Raw genomic sequence first — 21,272 nt, forward strand, 5'->3', positions numbered from 1 at the left:
CCTAGTGATGGAGCTGTAAAAGATCCACTAGGAAGAAACAGTGTAATGGGAGTTTTAGAGCAATTCCCAGGGCTTAAAGTGGTGCTTGAGGTTCAGTAGGATTTCTAGAAATGTTTGTTCATTTGCTGTGTAAGAATGAATATAGTCCATCGGGAGACACCCAGTCACACCTCCTCCTGGGAAGAGTCCCTTTGGGAGTGGCATGACTGAACATGTGATTAAGCACATGTGTTTGAGGGGGCAGAAGTCTTACCATTCTAGCCAGTCCCCCACCAAAGCACTACTCAGGTGTTTGTAACAACAGCCTTCACCATGTGAATTTGTGAGTGGTGTGTGTATAATATAATTACTATTTTCTTTAGTTAAGCCTTTACAAGGGCATTTCTTAGGATAATGATTGTAACATTCTCTCACATTACGATTCCTACAGTTTCAGCTCTTGGATAATAAGCAAATAAAGAACTAAACTTTGCTACCAAAAGAGCATACATCCCTACTCTCCGAAGAGGGACAGAGTAGAAATGTCATCTTCATACACCCAACACTGAAAGATACACACACCCATATACATGTGTACACACATACCTGTATACACTTAAGGCAACAGATGTCTCTTCCGCTACCCCAATCCCTGCCAGCCCTGCATGAAATCAGAGGGGGAGTTGGAGGCTGGACTCTAGATGAGTCAAGCTGGAGCTTCTGGAAACACTGCCACAATGATCTCAATACCCTGAAGCTTTGTATCTTTCTGCAGAAAGAAAAAGTTTTAACCTGATTATGGTGGCTAGTTTTTCCACTCAGCTGCAGCCAGGTGATTAGAATTCAAGCTGATAGCAACTCTTGGTCATTCCTGGAAAGAACGGGATATAAAGAGAAGTCCATTTTCCTTTTGTGATCAGCAGAGCCCTATACTTGGCCACTTGACTTCCACCTCCATGGCTCTACTAAAAGTATTCTGGGAAGTCACCAGTGACGCCTATTTATTGACAACATAGTTTCTCATCAGTCCTCTCAGAACCCCAACTTCTTAAATCTCCTGTGGCAGAGGCGAAATCTACTTGATCTTCCTCCTGGCACTCAGCTAGATGACATTTTGCAGTGTCCCTTGCAGTGAGGTGTGACTATGTGACTGAGCTCTCTCCAGTAGAAATGATCCATGCTGTTTATGCGTCAGGGACTTCGCCCCTCCTTTGGCTCCTCCAAGCTCTTTCTTTGGCTGTCTGGTATGGGGGTCTATTCTCAAGATGACACCAAAAAGGAAGGATTAAAAATATAAAGCTGCCACTAACCTGGGTTCCTGAAGAACTTCATGGAGCACAGCATCCACCTGACCCCCTTAACCCCACACATAGACACTGAACTGGACTTCTACAAAAAGAAGTAAACTTCTAGTGCTGAGCCACTGCATATGGGCCTATTTGCTATGCATCTTGGTTCCTCAGTAACTCAGAAATCCCTAATTTCCTGAAATGTCTTTTTCTTCTGCTTCCATGACACTATCATCCCTCATCTTCCTTCTATCTCTCTAAACATTCTTCTGTCTGAGTTTTTAAACTGCCCAACCCTTACAGTGGGGAATTTTTCTCAGGCCATCTCCTCTTTCAAACTCTTCTCACTTTGTATGTTTTTCTGGAACGGTCTCCTTCTTCCCTATGGCTTTACCTACCCCCTATCTGCTGTGGCTTCACCTGCCACCAATCTGCTGATGTGCCCCAAATCTATCTCCATCACATGGTCCCACATTCACCAGCTTCCCACCTGAAAACTTCCCCTGTGTGTAATCTCTTTAGTCAGTTGTCCAGTCCTCCCACATTAGGGTCAATTTTAACTCCTCTTTCTCTCCAATCTTTCATCCCTACTCAACCACTAAGACCAATTGATTACACTTCAAAAATGTCTCACATAATGTTTCCTACAACCTCTCAGTCCCTCCAGCTCTATTTCTACTGCTTTAGTTTAGACCCAATCACTTCATCTTTGCAAGAAGTCTCCAAATGTCTCACTACTGCCTGTTTCTCTAGCCTGTCACCATACCTTGTTCAGAGTTTCGGAACAAAAACATGCACATACTAATCTGACCATTAGAGACCTTCTCTGGTTCTCTGTTGTCACTCTGAACAATAACTATAGTTATTATTTAAGGAGATCTTCCGGTGTGCCCAGTACTATGCTAAATGCTTTAATAAAATAAATTTAGCATTTATCTCCTTTGTTTCCCTGGACAGTTGTTGAAGTGGGCTCTGGTATCCTTGTTTTACAAATTAAAACCCACCCACCAATGTAGTATAAGTAACCTTGCTCTTAATCACAAAGTTATTAAGTAGTGGAGCTCAAATTCAAATATGATTCATTCTGATCTCAAGGCCTCTTGCTTCACCACTGTGCAAAACTGCCTCCATCTTATACTAAACTTGTGTATAGCACATGAGGCCCTTCAGATTCCAGCCCAAACCACCAACTTATTTATCTTCATCTCCCTTCTTACATTCTAGAAATCAGACCCACTGAACTTGTTACTGTCCCTTAAATGCTTTGCCCTTTCCACAGTTAAATAAATTACTTCCCCTGCATAGTCTTCAGCATGAGGCAAGTGCTCAAAATATTTTACTTCCCCTCTTCCACTCCTCATGGATTATACTCATATGTATCCTGTTTCTTCTGCCTGTAATTCCCTTTCCTCCTTCAATGCGCAGCATATTCTGAATCAGTTTTCAAAAGTCAATTGGAGTATTTTTTCCTCCCCTGTCAAGCCTTCCAGACAGACTGCTCTGGAAAGAGTTTCTTCCACGTCTCAGTTCCCATAGCATGCTTTTAATCCCTTCATCATAGTCTTTAGCCTCTCATATTGCAATCAATCTGTCTGACCAGGGTCAGGGAACATCTTATTCCTCTCTTTCTCTACAGCCCTTTGCATACATGATAGGTCCTCAAAGTCTAATTGCTGAATGAATAGTATATGAATGAATGACATAAGCACTTTGCATAAATGCTCTCATTGTTAATTAGCTCTCTTGAGGCCTAATCCTAGCTGCTGTTATGATTTTACATAATTGAAAAATGTAACAAATGTTAAAAAGCATATCCCAAAAGTCACCAAAAAGCAGTTCCAAGCGACGCTGATCTGTACAGTAGCCACTAAGCCACATGTGGCTATTAAGTACTTGAATTATGGCTAGCATAGCTTGAGATAAGCTACAAATATAAGATATAGAATTTTAAAGATAATTTTGTAAAAAGAGTGTACAGTATTTCATTAGTAATTTTTATACTTATTGCATACTGAAATATTTTTGATGCTATTTAAATAAAATATATTATTAAAATTAATTTCCCTGATTTCTTTTTGCTTTTCTAATGTGGTTATGAAAACAAATTTAAAATTACATATATGGCTTACATTATACTTTAGTTGGGCAGAGCTGATTTCGAGTTTCTAATTTTATGAGGGCAGTTAATGAGGCTTGGGTAGGATAGCACTGAGTCAGGAAACTTCTTTCTCTCTCCTCCAAAGCTGTATATCTAAGACAAGAAGGAAGGAAGAAGAAAAGAAGGAAGAAGGGAGGGAGGAAGAGAAGGGAGAGGGAAAGAAGGAAGGAACCAGAGAGACAGAAAGGAAGGAAGGAAGGGCTAAGGAGAGGAGGGAAGGAAAGAAAGAATTTAGTTCCAATTTAACTTAACAAATAGCTCAGAAAGCTAATATAGCATATGACTACACACCTGGGTGATAAAGATCATCTTTTCCACCAAATATAACAACTATTTAGTCTCTTTTATCTAACATTAATTTTATAACTGTTTTTATAACATTAATTTTATAAATATCAAACATTGAGAAGGCCCTAGGTATGTATAGACTTTAATTCAGATAGTGGAAAATATTTAAAAATAGCTAATACACTAGAACTTCCTAAGGAGGGCATTATCCAAAAGAACTCAGAATGAGAAGGGACCTTATATTTTATTAACCTTATAATAAATCTGATATTCAGTAGATGCCACTCCAAATTCCTACTAAGGAGGAAGGGAAGAGAACAGCAAAGAAAAAAAAAAGGGAGGAGTAAAGAAGGGAGGGAAGGAAAATAGAAAAATTTCAGAGTCAACCCTTTCATTTTATAACAACCATTAAAGTTTTTTTTTTATTGAGATAAAGACATTATTACCAGCTTTGGCTCCATGGTTCTTAGAGGTCCTCTAGTCTAACTCTTAGCCAATTTTTGAACTCTGACAAGCTCAACAAATCTGTGGAATACAAGCTGTGGAAATTTTAATATTTGCTAAGTTCAATTATCAGTACTAATAACACCTATGTTATAATTGTGTTTCATAATTAATTTTGAAATTTCCTAGCAAATAGAATTATATAATTGCCATTGCTAACTTAAATGAGATACATTTTATAGGAATTACAATATTAGTGGTTTTATTACACAAATAAAATTTCAGGAAAACTTGACTATTACTTAGTAAATATTTCCTATGAAGGTTACTATAATTGTGACATGATATGGCACAAAAAATATTGGTCAGAAAATTCAGAGATTTGGGTTCTTTTCAGCCTGTGCCTTTTTAAATTTTGCCTTACCTCAAAATCTGGTAATAAAAATGATCTACCTGACTCAATCCCCAGGGTTGTTGCAAAATGAATTATTTCATTTTTATATTTTAACACAAAAAGTAGATAATTCTTTAATGTAATTCAAAGTCACAATATTCATTTCTAGCTCAGATTTAAAAGTCTTAAAAATTCTCTACAGTTTTCCTCCATGTTAATAAACAGCATTGTTCAGAAGAAAGGAAGAAAAAAGAAAACAAAACCACCCTGAAGTTGCTACTATAGAATCAAAGCGTGAAAAATAGTTTCTTACCACTTCTCAGTTGTTCAACTTCACAGAAGTGTGTTCCAGTGGGAGTGTGAATAAATGCATGGACATGCTTAACTCCATTCTGAAAATTAGGGAAACAAATTATTTCCAGGAAAATTTCAGTACATGCCATAAAGCCAATTTCTTTAATTAAACTGAGAGCACAAATAAGTGAGTTAACCTTTTCAAGACGCTTCCAAGGGATTTCTTCCACGTAGACTTGAGCTCGGATTACATGGTTAAAAGAAGAAAGAAAATACTCACAAATATTCACACCAAAGGCTTCTATGCTTTTGATCTGTAAAAAGGAACAAGATGCTTCAAACCAGAAATCATTGTACCATTTAAAAATAATTTATAAATACTGTTAAATGAAATTATGGGAGGTCATCGCTTTGGACTAAGTTCCTGCATTAGGCCCCAACAGACCAGACCAAAATGGAGTCACTTATGCTAAATGCCACATAATCAAATTGAAGCTTTAAGGAAGCAGATAGATACCAAAATAGACCAGTTTTTCCTGAAAACAGAAGATTCCAGTCTATCTGAGTCAGCATAATAAGGAAGTCCCCTCTGCTTTAACTCTTACCAAAAAAGTAATCTGAAACCTGATGTTAACCAATCAGTTTTTTTTTTCCATTGTTCTGTTTCTTGTTCCCATCTTACAAAACCCAATGTTCTGTTCTTGCCCGGTGAAAGCTCTTACTCTTCTTTGTAGAACAGAAGCTATCCCTAATGGTAAATAGAAACCAATTCAATCTATAACTAAACTTGTTGTAATTTTCTCTTTTGATATTGCTCATGATGTTCTGTTTCCTGATGAATTGCGTTTTAGAACTAGACAAGCACAGAATAGAGTCTATCTCAAGAGAAAAAGGTGTTTATCTCAGTTTTTTACTAGAGCTCCCAAATGAAGTTAATAATCACCATCACCAGATGAGACTCTTCTGTTTTTAAAAGAAACCCATTTTGCAGGAGAGGGTGTGTCAGCGGATGAGCAAAAAATAACTTAACATTCAGATTCTTCTCACAGTGAGTTCAGTCATCACTTGTACCAACCACAGCACACTATAACACTCTGAACTCTATGAGGCTTCCCAGTTTCCCAAGGAACGTTAATGAAGGGCCACCTCACCTTCCGTACCTTGCATACAGGCCTTCTATTGATCCCAGCTCTCCACCCCCATAATGCAGCTTCCATATTAATCCCTAGTAATATTTTATGGTCTTAGCACAGTCTGCAAATTATTAATGGCTTTGCCTATAATTAAAGTGAAGTATTTGTACAGGCTTCCCCAGTATAGTTCTGTTTTATACCTGTAGGCCCAGAATAATTATGAATAGCATCCTATTTTGAGCTCAAAAGTGTCATGGTTTGGATAAGAAGTTACACGATCACTCTATCCATAACGAATGACTTTAAGTAGTTTTTAACATTCGGGTCCTTTCTTCACTTTTCTGCAAACTCCTACACAATACAGGAAATACAAGAATCTGTTGTACCTGGCCCTTGTCCATATCACAGTACAGGTCTACTTTCAAATGATTTTTTTAAAGAATGCAATTCTTTTTTCCACAGCCCCATCTATGTTTGCTGGGTCATTCTGATTAGCAAGAGAAAGGTTCAAGGTAGAAATAGGAGTTGTAGAAATTACATTGCAATGTTTGTTCATTTAATGAATTATGGGTATGGATTTCTTGAAAAAACATGAGAAAAGAAGCTTTCCAGTCTACATTTCTTGTCTTTTTAGACTTCATGGCAAGTAAAAAAAAAAAAAATCACTTTGAATTGCCCGGAAATCTGGGTGACCCAGCACAGCTTCAATCACACTTAAAGAAACCAGAAGTGGGGTCGGGCGTGGTGGCTCACACCTGTAATTCCAGCACTTTGGGAGGTCGAGGCAGGCGTATCACGAGGTCAGGATATCGAGACGATCCTGGCCAATACGGTGAAACCCCGTCTCTACTAAAAATACACAAAAATATTAGTTGGGCATGGGGGCATGTGCCTGTAGTCCCAGCTACTTGGGAGGCTGAGGCAGGAGAATCGCTTGAACCCAAGAGGTGTAGGTTGCAGTGAACCAAGATCATGCCACTGCACTCCAGCCTAGTGACAGAGTGAGACTCCGTCCCCCGCAAAAAAAAGAAACCAGAGCTGGAAATGCTAAAATACCAGTTCTATCAGATCTAAGTCTCACTTGAAAAGTCCTAATAACCACTGTATATGAACAGTAAGTGGTAATAGAGTTGGGAAAATTAGAATGGTATTAAAATTTGGAAAACAGATTTCAACAATAAAAATAAATGTATCTCATAGTCAAGATATTCTTCTGTATTAATAACAAGAAGTGAAATGATATTTTCTTCTATAAATGCACACCATTCTAAAAAAAAATTAAAAATAAATGGTAAGACTCAAAGAAATGCATGACAAAAATGTGTAAAATTCTACTCTGAAATTCTTTCAGGACCTTGATTTTCCTTTGATTCTAATCAGAGATAACATGTATTTTGTCCAGTAAGATTCTCTGCCTAAAAGATTGCAGTGAGATGAGAACCAAGGAAACAAAGATGTGAGGTTGGTTGGTTTGTTTGTTTTTCAGCAAAGTTTTCTCCAATCCTGAGACATGTAGGCTAGAAAAGAACATTTTTTTTAAAATGGCTTAAATGTAAAAATAGGTTAAAATGCAAAGGGGACTTGAAATAAGCAAGTAACACCTCATGCTGTTTTATTGCAAATTCTGCATCAAGATAGGCAGCATCTAAGAAGAATGACACATACTCCCTTAAACTTTGCCAAGACATGAACTGTGTTCTTGATGGTGTCTGTAGGGATGATATCTGAATTATCTCCATGCAGGTAATCTTTTTTGGAACTCAGAGTAAGTTGCACTGAAGTTGCCACCTCTTTAATGCTGTGATATTTTCCATCTCGCTGAATATGGAGAACTTTTACCATATCCTTCCCATAGCCAGTTCGGACAAACTCCAACTCATCATTCTGCAATGAAAACACAGGCATCTTATTGAAGAAGGCTAAATGAAAGCCAAAAGTTAGGTGAAACTTATTTAAGCCTTCATTTTATCATACAATTGCAAAAGATGAGATTCAGAGTATATATGGGAGCAATATCACATTCTACTTTTGAAGAAGAATGGGAACTTGTATAGAAAAAAGAGAATCCCAAGCAGCGAATGAAAATATATCAGATTGTTCTGAAGCCTGACAGGTAGAGGGCTTTTTTGATAATAAATACGTTAATAGGACCTCCTGGGTCAAACCTATGCTGTTTTATTTAATCCCTACTAACCTAATCCTTGTAATAGCACTGTAAAATCCTTATAATCCCAGTGTAAAATGGGAACTAATATTCCCATTTTATGGAGGGAGAGGGTGAGTTTCAAAGAGATTAAGTGATTTGCCCTAATTCATACGGCTAGTAAAGGACAGAGCCAGGATTTGCACTCAAGTCTATTGACTCTAAGTTGTAGAATGGCCACTATGCGAACTGCTTTTCTTCTATAAAATGTCTTCACTGTGTTAGCTGGAAATAATTGCATGCCCTTTTTATAGAGAGTGATATTCTGGAGAAAATGCCCTGTGATCAATAGAAACAATTTGAAAATTGCCTTTTCTCCTTGCTGCCGGGAAGAAGAGTAATTAGTGACAGGGTCCAGATTACCTTCAGGAGTGCAGAGCCAAGGCTGTCTGGCTGCAGGGAGAGCTATGCTTTTAGTGAGGAGACACTTAATAAAAGCCTGGTGATTGATGCATTACTACCCTTATCTGAAGCTGGAGCCTTGGCTAGTGAACACGTTCATATCCACTGGTAGAATCCATAAGATTTGTCCCTGGGCCTTACTGGTGTTTGAGGAAAGAGGCAGGAAGGAGTAGAAGAACAGAAAAATCTTATTTTATTTAGTACAGAAATTGAACATTAAAATAATGAAAGAAGGTGACAAAAATAAAAGTAAATAGAAAAACAGCATGCAGTAAGAGTCTGGGTAGAGAGACGAAGAGGGAACCTCATCTGCAAATCATACTTAGGATGTTCAGGTGTACCAAGGGCTGCCTAAATATCTATTTGAATAAAAACATCACCAGACTCTCTGAGGGGAATTTAAGAATACTAGCCAAAGTCAGAAAGTACTGCTGTTGTTAAAGTAGTGAGTGGGAGGCTGCCTCCAATCTTGGAGATAGAGCTGAGCAGGGCAGGCTATTGTTGGTCATTGAACATGCCCTCCGGGGTTGAGATGTCTGAATTCAGTTCTTTCTTGTGAGAGGTTAAGGAAAACCCTTGCAGAGACCTTTGAAAAGCCTCTGGCCCAACATTTGGGGACTCATGCTGAAGAAAAGGGTCAATAGGAAAACCAAAGGAGCAGACTCAAGGGATCTCAGTAAGAACTACAAGCCTGATGGGGAAAGAGAAACTGTTGTGTGGTAGTGGCTTTGGGATTAAATGAAGTTCAAATTCAACCCTGCCACTTAAAGCTTTGTGGCTTGCAACAAGTAATTTAATGTTTCTGAGCCTCAGTTTCCCCATTTGCGCAAATGGAAAGAAGCACCTCTACCTTGTAGGGCTGTTGATGAATGTCAAAGGCCTAGCTTAGTTCCCAGTAGCTAGTGGTACACTCAGGTTAATCCCAGCAATAGAGGCCAGGTCTGGCTGTGGAAGCAGCAGCAGCAGAAGTAGCAGAGGGGACCTTGACTAAGGGTGCCAGTTTTCAGAGTGGAGATCACTGCGAGCAGTAACAGATGGAAGATTCTGGTGTATCTTGAGCCACAAGGGACTCTACCTGAAGGAGGAAGGCATTTGGCTGGGTCGGGGCCCTTAAGTGGTATGGACTGGAGTCTGGAATGAAAGGTCTCCGAGATTATCCATCATCCCCAACACGTACCAGGACTCAACAAATGTTGCTCCTTAGCCTCATCCCTGCCCCTATATATTCAAGCAACAGTAGTTTAGTCTCTGAAGGCAAGTGGTACCTACGTGGTACGTAGAAAGATTAAATGATAGCCGCCCTTCATATCCGCATTCCTGTTCAGCTCACCAGCATAATATCTGGCCACAGTCATTGCAAACTTTGCTTTAGCTATGCTGATCTAATCACGGCTGCCCAGGTGTTACATGCTTTTTCTGTCTGTTGGCCCTTGGATTTGCTATTCCTTCTTTCTTGAACACTTTCTCCTCCTTACTACCCAACTACCAACCTCTTTGCCTGCCTAGCTTCTTCTAGACAGCCTTCAGGTCTCAGATGCCACTTCTCCCAGGGTTCACCCCAGCCCTTCGAGTCTGGGGTAGTTGCCCCTTTTAGGTGCTCTCAAAATACTTGTTATTGCCTTATCAGAATATTTATCAAATTGTATTGCAACGGCCTCTTTATGTGTCTGATTCATTCTAAAACAGTAAACTATGAAAGCAGGAGCAAGTTTGATCTTGGTCTCCATGGCAACCTCAGCACTCAGCACAACGCCTGGAACATAAGTAGGTGCTTAATAAATGTATCATGAACGAATGGATGGTGCCACCACCGCCTCCACTGCTGTGTGATGACACAGCATAGTTAATGAAAACACACAAAGGATCTCAATACAGGAAGAGCCACTTCAGCTCAGACCCCAATTAGGTAGTCCTTTTCCTGGGAAAGTGGGGCAAGGAATTTATGCCCTCTGATCACCACAGCCTGGAGATCACAGGCACAGCTGGCCAAAGAACAAAAAGCCCAGGAAGGGCAGAATTGAGTATAGAGAGAGTCAGTGAGGCAGCACAAAATGTTCACATTGCTAATAAGACAGCCTTCCAGTGCAGCACAGCCATCCCGGACCAGAGATCATGCAAGACATGTGCAGGACAGGTCAGCACTCCTTAGCAAGACCCTGATTGGGCTAAGCAGAGTTGGCCCTTGAGCAAAGTTTGAGTAATCAAGTTTACTGGCAATGAGTCCGTATGGAGGGAACTAATCACCTGAGCCTGGAGCAGGTGGAAAAAGTCTGGTGTGGGACAACCAAAAGCGTCCCTGCACTCAAAGAGCAGATAATGGCCTGGACCATAACCGAGGCTGTTCTCCCCCAGTTCTCTAATCAAATAAATCAGAAGTAGGTGTCAGAGTCCCATTGTGTAGAACGTAGGGAACGGTGTAGAGATCTCATACAGGAAAATACAAAGGGTGCTCTCTTCTGGAGAGGGGGCAGGTGGCTGAAAGGACAGGCTTTGGGCTCTGCAGTCAGGCAGCCCAGGCGGAATCCTTGTTTTGCCACGTATTAGCTCTGAATGGAGGCAAATTTCTCCATCTATAAAATGGGAATAATAGTAGTGTCCATCTCTAAGGTTTGATGTGCATGAGAAAAAAATATAAAGGACTTAGAAAAGTGTTTTACCAATAATCAGCACTCAATTAATAAGCACATATTAGCTATAATTATCATTGATAAACAATAATCACTCATCAAATTTTGCATTAAAGGATCTTTCCAGTTATTGACAGAAATAAATACCTAGAGTGCACACGGATGGAGAGCTGGAGTGGTCAAATCAAAGGGCTGCTACTATGATAAGGCCTACTTCTGTCTGCCTACCCTCAGGTACATTGGCCTTCTTTAAATGTTCATGATTACTGATACTCATCCCTTTGATTGTCCTTCCTCAGGCTTGTATGGTTTGAGAAGTTATAAAAGTAGATCGATTTCCTAGAATAATACTCTGGAAAAAATATCAGCAGGAATAATTTTTCTTTTTATTTCTTTCCCTTTCTTTCTTTTCTTTTCTTTCTTTCCCTTTCTTTCTTTCTTTCTTTCATTCTCTTTCTTTCTTTCTTTCTTTCTTTCTTTCTTTCTTTCTTTCTTTCTTTCTTTCTTTCTTTCTTTCTTTCTTTCTTTTTCAGGGTCTTGCTCTATCACCCAAGCCGGAGTGCAGTAGCATAATCACACCTCACTGCAGCCTCAACCTCCTGGATTTGAGTGATCCTCTCACATTAGCCTCCCAAGTAGCTGGAACTACAGGTGTACACCACCACATCTGGCTAACTTTTGTAGTTTTTTTTTAGAGATGGGATCTCACTATGTTGCTTAGGCTGGTCTCAAACTCCTGGGCTCAAGTGATATTCCCGCCTCGGCCTCCCAAAGTGCTGGAATTATAGGTGTGAGCCACCATGCCCAGCCAGGAATAAATCTTTACCTGGCTCTATACAAGAAAAATCCCCTTTTCTACACATGTCTTAAAATGTAAAGGGATTATTTGTCTGCAAGTAATGTTGGAGACAGCACTCAGGGATTTTAAATGACTCATATATTTTCACTTCTGCAATAAGATAGTAAGTGTTCTATTATTTTCAGGCCATAATGAAAGTGATATAGATGTCACTACAGGTCTAGGGGTTCTTACCTTAGAGTCTTTTAGCTTCTAGAAGCTCAGTGGATGGATTTGGATTGGAACGGTGTACTCCATGAGGTTGTAACTAAAAGTTTATTTGTTTAGGCGAGGGGAGAGGTGAATCTTTCTGGAAAGAGCATTCGTAGAATTTCATTAGATTCCAAAAGGCCTCATGACTTATAAAAGTTTAAGAACCGTTATTCTGTGTAATTGGTGTCCAAATTATTAGGATCAAACTGACTTTGCCACGGTCTGACAACTAGTCATGAGGCAGCAGGAGGGAGAAGACTTGGTCATTTTCAGTGTACAACTGCCTGTATGCAATGAAACAGTATTGTAAAGGTAAAGGCTCTAATGTCTGATTGCCTGAGTTTAATTTCTGCCTCCACCACCTGCTAGCTGTATGGCCCTGTGCAAGTTGCTTAATTTTTTTTGTTCCCTCCCCTTTGGATCTGTAAAATAGGGTAATGACAGCAGCTATTTCCTATAATTGTCATGAGGTTGAAAGTGACTAGCACATAGTGTCAGTAAATGTTAGCTATTATTATTATCTGACCTGCCAATTTGACAAAAAAAAAAAAAATATTTCAAATCAGTTCCATCAGTAAGTGATAGGGAGATATCCTTGTTTATCTTTCTTTCTTTCTTTTTTTTTTTTTTTCAGTTTTAAAAACAGGATCCCACTATGTTGCCCAGGCTGGAGCATAGTGGTTCTTCACAGGCACGACTCCACCACTGATCAGTACAGGAGTTTCATCTCTTTTTGATAAAGAAGACTGAGGATCCCACACAGGTGCACACTGCTTTGTGCTATAGATGTACAACTAATAAATCCTTGTCAATACTAATTGTATTTTAAATGAATCCTAGCTGCCTAAACACATTGAGGGAAAATCTTTACATAGAGCTAATATTCTTCTCCACCCATGTGCCATACTTTTTAGCTCTGTGCGTATTTATGCATGCTTCCTTTTAATAGTAACACTCAGATATTTGTACTTACATGTACCAGGTACCAAACGAATTTCTCCATTTTCTAGTTAAGCACTGAGGCAGAAAGAAGTACATTTCTCTGGCCACACTACCAAGATTCGACTTCAAGTCTCTGTGATTTTAACCACCAACCAACACTCTTACCCTCAGCCTAGAATGCCCTCTCTCCACAGAGCATAGTTCATTCCACATTGGACCTCCTCCATAAAGCTTTCCCAATGCCCCCAAGAGGAAATAACACCTCTGACCTTTGAACTACCAGTGCACTTTAGGCGAAGAGTTCCTAGCAGCTGAGGTCACTCTCTTGGTTATCGTCATGTGTGTACATGTCTTAGTATTCCCAATATCAATGTCTTCAAGGCAAGATCGAATCATCTTTATATTTGCCCATAACACTTGACAGTGCTTTGAAAATTGTCATCGATTATTTGTCCAAGAAACAAGCTTCCTCATTTTTCAGATTAGTTCAGAAAATTTAGGTCCTTTATATTTTGGCAGGAAAAACATGTTTTTTCAGTTCTAAGTCACTCATCAGTGGAGTTTCAGGTTAATATTTTCAAGTTACAGGATGAGGTGGAGGGATATAAGGAGATTCAGCCTATATCAGTACATATTTTCCTACAAGAACTCTTATAGGGAAAAGAAATAAGGTTGATTTTTGTGGCTTGTCAGCTCAAAATCATTCTCAGAAAATAAAAATCCTTGTGAAACCACCCATGGACCTCTATATTATTAAATATTAGCAGAAGGAGTAATATTATAACACAGTTTCCAACTACTTAAATCTTTGGCATATACTCGTTTATTTTTTGCACAGAACTGCCTCATTTTAGAAGCTTCTTTTAGCTATAGTCTTATGTTTTTGATTCTAGCATGTCATACTTCAACATCAAATTTCTCTACTCCGCTGGCAAAGGCAGATATTTAAGGTTATTGTTGTGTTTAATTTAAGCTTTTTCCAATACTTAAATATGAATTTTTATTTGGTGTATGTGTATGTTCACCAAATGTGTGTTTATGTAAGTAGTTTTAATTAGAGAAAAATGACTGGAAAAATATTAGGAAAGATAAGGGGAAACTTATAAATGTAAATTTTAAAATGACTAGAATTTTCTCTCAAGTCTTAGAAGAGCTTCTAAAGCATCATCTCTCTTCTCCATAATAGAGAGAAATACAAAAATACTAGCTATGTAGGACCCATCACATATAGAGAAATAACAATTCAGTTGCAGTGTGCCAGGATAGAAGGAAAAATTAATCATAGCAACAGTCTCTGTTGTCTTTGGAATGTGGTAGAGAAATTCTTTCAATTATTTTCCCAGGTTTCTCCTTTGACTGCTATTTTTTGGGCATTCACGAACAAAAAGACTTCAGAGAAAAATGCTGAGCTAACATGAGAAAAATGAGCACTCATGTGGACAATCTTAATATCACTTTGGTAGATTTTAACGATACACAATAATGATAAGAACAATAATGGTGGATAATCTTAGTGACAGCTGATATTTTTTTGATTGCTTAGGATCTACTAAATGTTGATGGGAAAATATTGATATCCAGTAGAGAATGGCATGTTGCTTTAACCTGCAGAGTGGCCTATTATTGCTATCATGGGAGAAGACATGTGTTATGTTCAAAGAGTGACTCTAAAGGGATTTGTCTAGCAGATGTTTCAAGAACAGTATAACAACTCATCTGCATAACTGTGGCAGAAACGGTAACCTGTACCTAATAATGTCTCCATTTACAGGAGTCTTCTTTTCATTCTTTCACCTATTACCAAGAAAGAGAAACTCATTGCTAATCGCCAGGAGAAATACTAATTTTCTTGCCAACCTTTCCACAGCACCAACAGGCTTAGGGCAGTGAACCTGTAACAAGGTCCACAGGAGCTTCTAGGATTAGGGGCAGAAGATTCCACAATAAAGAATTGATGGAGACCACCAAAAAGGCAGCTGAAAGAACATTTTGCTGAAATTCACACATTGAAAGACGTCTGTTTCCTAATATATGTCTTGAAAATAAAATAGCAACAACCATTTATTAAGAGTTTCATATGTCAGGAAATTAGCATATATTATTTCCTCTACTTCTTGACAAGCCCTGTAAAATAGGTATTATTATCCAACTTTGACCAAAAAAGACACTAGGGTTAGGTAATATCCGGAGGTCACATAGTTACTAGGTGACAGAGAGAGGATGAGAGCTCAGCCCATGTGCCCCTAGATGACATGCTCTTTCCCACTACATCATAGGCCCTACACCCAAATTGATGGCTGGCCCCTCCATTCATTCGGGAAAGAGAGGAAGCATTTATTCTGATTCCAATAAAGCAGGGAATTGGCCATGCTGCTGTAGAAAGCTGCATTTATATACCACTTTACCATTTTTAAAATTTCCACCCTCTAGGATCCATATTATCTTATCTATTCCTCACAAGCACCTTGTGATTTGGTAGAGAGACTCTATTTAAAAATAAACTAGCCCAGAGAGGCCGGGTGTGGTGACTCACTCCTGTAATCCCAGCACTTTGGGAGGCCAAAGCGGGTGGATCACTTGAGGCCAGGAGACCAGCCTGGCCAAGATGGCAAAACTCCGTCTCTACTAAAACTACAAAAATTAGCCGGGCATGGTGGCACATGCCTGTAGTCCCAGCTACTCGGGAGGCTGAGGCAGGAGAATCACTCGAACCCAGGAGCCAGAGTTTGCAGTGGGCCAAGATCGCACCATTGCACTCCAGCCTGGCCACAGAGCGAGACTCTGTCTCAAAAAAAAAAAAAAAAAGGAGAGAAAAATTAGCCAGGTGTGGTGGTACATGCCTGTAATCCCAGCTACTTGGGAGGCTGAGGCAGGAGAATCACTTGAACCCAGGAGGCACATGTTGCAGTGAGCCGAGATAGCGCCATTGCGCTCCAGCCTGGCCAACAGAGCGTGGCTCCATCTCCAAAAAGAAAAAGAAAAGAAAGAAAGAAACTAGCCCAGAGATATTAAGTGAGCTACCCAAAGTCACACAGATGACGGGCAGACTGATATAGTGGAAGAAGTCCTGCTGAGCTGGGAAAGACACTGTGCTAGGCAGAACTTACCCACACTAAGAGCTACCCCTGCACAAACTATCCCTTTTTCTAGCACTTCAGTCATTTTTATTTTTTAATTACAGAGGATTCTGAACTCAGATGAATTCTGTGTTTATGGTGGGAAGGTTTATGCTGTGAAACAGGAGGCAAATCTTAGGGTGGTTGCCCCTTGCGGCAAGATGGAAGTTCAGCTTCACGCTTTCAACAACATGGCACTCGTTTGAGTGGAACACAGACTTTTATCCGATAAACAGCATTGAAAACACAAATAACGTGGGCTTGAGGTCATTTAAAACCTCACCAAAGGACTGATTCCAGTCTATCGGCAAGGAAAAGAAAGTTACTTTGTCATGGAAGAAAAGGATGCAAGGTGAGAAGGAACCAGCATGTATGAGAGTCAGCTATGTGACAGGGACTGTGCACACAGCGTCTCACTGAATCCTGAGAGCACTCTATGAAGGCAGAAATCATAAGCCCCACCCTTAGAAAAGGAAGTTGAAGCTCAGCATGGTTGATCATTTGATGGAAACCACATGGCGAGTGAGAGGCAGAGTCAGCCATGGACCCCAGGTCTGGCTGATTCTTCTTACTATGCTTAGCTGCCTCTCTGACTTATAAACATTATATTAAAATTCTTTCTAATGGGACTCTTACCTACTATATACCCACTTTTATATATTTTCTGATTAAATTCATTCTAAGTTCCACATAACCCCAAAAGAGATGTCTCTGAAAACTTTTTCTTGTTTTTTTCCCCTGACTCAATCACAGCAGGATCTGAAAACTTTTTCATTCAATCTGTATATTCACTTGTATTTATTTAGCTCATTCTAGGTGACAAGCACCGTGATATGTGCTGGAGATGCAACAGTAAACAAGCCAGGCACTGTTCTGCCTTCATAGACTATAACAAACTTCTTCTGTAAAGAATCAAGAAGTTAATTTGTATGCTTTTTAGGCTGTGGGGTCTCTGTTGCAAGTAAACTCTGCCATTGTAGCATAAAAGCATCTATAAGTAATACATAAATGAATGGGTGTGGATGCATTCCAATAAAACTTTACAAAAATAGGCACAGGAGTTTTCTGACCCCTGCTCTCTAGAGGAAGACTCAGAAAGGTAAGCAAGTAATTAGGAACACATCGTGATAATTACTCAAATTGATAGTGAGCTCTGAGAATACATTGCAGGGACACCTAAGCCAGATTGGGAGAGATCAAGGAAGGCTTCCAGGAAGAATTGGCATCCTCAAAGCAACCTGAAGGATGAGTAGGAATTAGCCAAACGTAATATTCTGGTCCTCTTCCACTTATTGTATTTATGTTTTCCTTTAACTGCATTTCTCAGTAGCAAATCTTTTAATCTTTAAATTCTTTAATCTATAAATACTTGAATCATTTGCTTGTCTCATTCCTTTTCATCAAAATAATTCAAGTCCTCTCCCCACTCTCCCACAACAAGTACATCAACTTTTTCCTTCAGTGTGTCAACTTCTAGATTTTACTCAATCCATCGACAGTCTTGTAAACATCTGAACACAAATAAGCTGAACTTTAACAGATAAATTTTATAGTGTGTAAATAATACTTCAAAAAGCTATTGGAAATAAATAAATAAAGCCAGCCTCCTGACTCCCATGAGTCCTCAAAGGACAACTGAACTTTGATGAAGCCAGTAGAGACCAGGTTCTTGAGAAACCCAACTTTATCTCAATCCCCAAAAATCCTCACAGAATGTGAACTCATAGCCAAAAATCAAAAGTACACACAATAGCAAGGTATTATAAGAAAGAGCTTCAGAAATAACAAATAGCAAAGTCTGATCTGCAAAGACTTCAGGTATTTGAATAAGATACAAAAATATAAAATAATATATTTCATATTTTTACAGAAATAAAAGAGAAGATTGGGTGTATGAGCAAGAAACAAGACCATAAGAAAGACCAAGTGAATTTGAAAAAAAAAAAATAGAACTTGTAAAAATGCATTAATAAGTGGATTAAGAAGCACATTAAACATAACACAAAAAGCATTAAAATATATATAAGTATAGTTTGTCAATGTACAAATAAAAAATAAAGATTTTTAAAGAAAATATTTTTTAAAAGAATTAGTTATTTGGAAAAGACAGATTAAGTAACAGATTAATGCTGCCAAAGAGAGAATTAGAGAACTGGAAGAGAGATCTAAATAAATAATCATAAGGATTAATGCAGGCATACAAGGAGCTAGAATATATGAACAACACATAAAATGTACTAGAAAGATATAATAAAGAGAATGTGGAAGAGGCACTATTTGAAGAGCTCAAGACTGAGATTTTCCAGAATAATTGGGTGACTACAAAACTTCAATCATGAAATTAAAAGCCCATTACCTAGCAAAGAATTCTTACTTGTACACTGTATAGTACTTGGCCAAGTTACAATGAGGGCATTTTCTACTGTTTTTAGAGGCAATCAGATTATGAAGGAACTATGGCATTTACATAATATTATACTACTTGGGCTTCAAAAGCAGATAATATTATGAAAAATATTCTGTATAGTTTGCATTTTCCTCATTCGCCAAATTCATAGGTTTCTTTCCAAATTACTTCGCTGCTTTTAGCAAAAACTGAAACAGACTGGACTCTAGGTTTTAGGTAATGTTGAAATCCCTGGAGATCTTCAATGTCTGGTACAGTGTTAGACACAGTAGTGATTGCATAAGAAAGGTTGTTGACTGACAACCAGCATGATCAGGTTAGCAACAATGGGAGATAAGGAAGTTTATTGAAAGTGACATCTGAAAGAAACCAACCTAAGAGTGTCTTTCCAGATCTTGAAATAAAATTGGATTTAGTAAATATCATTCTAATACAGACGTCCCCCGACCACCTTACAGGAAAAGCTCAGGTTGTAGTAAGAATAATCTTAGCTAACATTTATGAATCATTTACTATTACCAGGCACTGTGCTAAGTGTGTAATAAGGAGAAGAAAATAGGAATAAGTTTAAATCCTACTCAACAAACTGTCTTTAGCCCTACATAACTGAAAACAATTTGCTTACATTCTCTAAATGCATTAGTGAATCCTACTGGTGCGTATCTGTTATTAGTTGTAATACCAAAAAGACTCACAGATAAATAAATAAGTAAATAAATAAAATTTTTTGGCCAGGTGCAGTGGCTTACACCAGTAATCCCAGCACTTTGGGAAGCTGAGGCGGGTAGATCATCTGCAGTCAGGAATTTGAGACCAGCCTGGCCAATATGGTGAAACCCATCTCTACTAAAAATACAAAAATTAGCCAGGCGTGGTGGTGGGCACCTGTAATCCCAACTACCCGGGAGGCTGAGGTGGGAGAATTACTTGAACATGGAAGACGGAGGTTGCAGTGAGCTGAGATTGCGCCACTGCACTCCAGCCTGGGCAACGCAGCGAGACTCTGTCTCCTATTTTTACTTTAACAGAGAAGAGTAATCTCTCTCTCTCTGTCTTTCTGTCTCTGTCTCTCTCTCTCTCTCTCTCTGTCTCTCTCTCTCTCTCTATATATATATACATACACACACACACACACATATATATATATATATATTTTTTTTTTTTTTTTTTTTGAGGCAATCTCACTCTGTCTCCCAGGCTGAAGTGCAGTGGTACCATCATGGCTCACTGCAGCCTTGACTTCCTGGGCTCAAGCCATCCTCCCACCTCAGCCTCCTGAGCAGCTGGGACTACAAGCATGTGCCACCATGCTCGGCTAATTTTTGTTTATTGTTTGTAGAGATAAGTTCTTGCTATGTTGCCCAGGCTGGTCTTGAACTTCTGGGCTCAAGCAATCCTCCTGCCTTAATCTCCCAAAGTGTTGGGATTACAGGCATAAGCCACTGCGTCCAGTTGATAATTTAAAAAAAAAATTTTTTTAATTGACAAAAAGGATGGGGTTGTTGAAATCCTTTTTTCTGAACACAGGAAGAAAATATATAAAATGAAATGAGACCGGGCACAGTGGTTCACGCCTATAATCCCAGCACTTTGGGAGGAAGGGGTGGATGGATTCCAAGGCCAAGGTGGGTACACTCCAGCCTGGGCAACAAGAGCAAAACTTCATCTCAAAATAATAATAACAATAATACCCATGGAGGAATGGGTAAGAAAAATATTTCTTCATTTAGCCAATTTAGTCTGCTCCCTGCAGAAAGCTGTGAATCTACCAAATACAGCATAGTCTTGGCCTCAGGACAGTGAGTTTCAAACTTTAGGGTACCCCAACTTCACCAATAAGCTTATTAAAAATATAGATTCCTGAGCCCAACTGGAAGAATTCTGATGTAGCAGGTTTGGAATAAGGCCTAGAATCCTGCCTTTTTTTTTTTGCAGGTACCACAGATAATTGGGCAGGTGGTACAGTGTCCTCCTCCCAAAACTCTGTCTTACGACAGAGAGACACAAGCCTTCCCCTTTTCTATGGATCCTGAGAATTGGGAACAGTTCTAGGGCAACCACAGAGGTAATCTGATTTACAAGGGTTCAGTTTGGTCTGGATCCTCTGATCTGGAACTATATAGTTAGCACTGTGATTATCAGAGAGGCAGCAGTATTTCCAGGCATGATGTAAACTGCTATTTATTATAATGGCAGATTTAATAATTGATGCAAAAGTATGCATTAAAGAAATTATTTTCATATGTCTATCTACTACTTCCCTGTTTCACAAAGAAATTGCTCTCACCTTTTTATAGTTGTTATGGTAGTCGGCCATTTTCTTCTGGTTTTCTACTTCAGATTCAGCTTCGAGAATGAGAAGGCATAGTTTGGGCAAAATAGATGTTTGTAACATTTTTTATTAACTTGAAGAGTGGGTGATCAATATGTTTACCTATTGCATAGCAGCCAACTGGACACCAAAGCTTCTTTGAAGTGAAGCACCACATTGAGTGGCTAAAACCAGGGAGGTGGAGAGAATATGTAAACATCTTTGGTAAAATAC

General features: G+C 39.0%; 1 protein-coding gene across 7 annotated transcripts in view; it reads right to left on the reverse strand.

The window, feature by feature from the left end:
* LOC100998784 (uricase) overlaps positions 1–21,272 on the reverse strand; it is a 40,545-nt gene that overhangs the window by 11,770 nt on the left and 7,503 nt on the right. For 2 of the 7 annotated variants that reach the window (XM_031650357.1, XM_031650358.1), the window contains exons 1-4: positions 21,015–21,183; positions 7,645–7,863; positions 5,044–5,160; positions 4,866–4,944 (exon numbers count right to left, since the gene is read on the reverse strand). In XM_031650357.1, coding sequence (XP_031506217.1) covers positions 4,866–4,944; positions 5,044–5,160; positions 7,645–7,863; positions 21,015–21,122 — 523 coding nt within the window. In that variant the 5' untranslated portion in view covers positions 21,123–21,183. Of the gene's footprint in view, positions 1–4,865; positions 4,945–5,043; positions 5,161–7,644; positions 7,864–12,244; positions 12,360–21,014; positions 21,187–21,272 lie in introns of those variants that run through there. The other 5 variants (XM_009211862.4, XM_031650345.1, XM_003892119.3 and 2 more) reach the window with 5 other exon arrangements.

This window comes from Papio anubis, chromosome 1 (genome assembly GCF_008728515.1).
Source record: "Papio anubis isolate 15944 chromosome 1, Panubis1.0, whole genome shotgun sequence".
Lineage (NCBI taxonomy): Eukaryota > Metazoa > Chordata > Mammalia > Primates > Cercopithecidae > Papio > Papio anubis.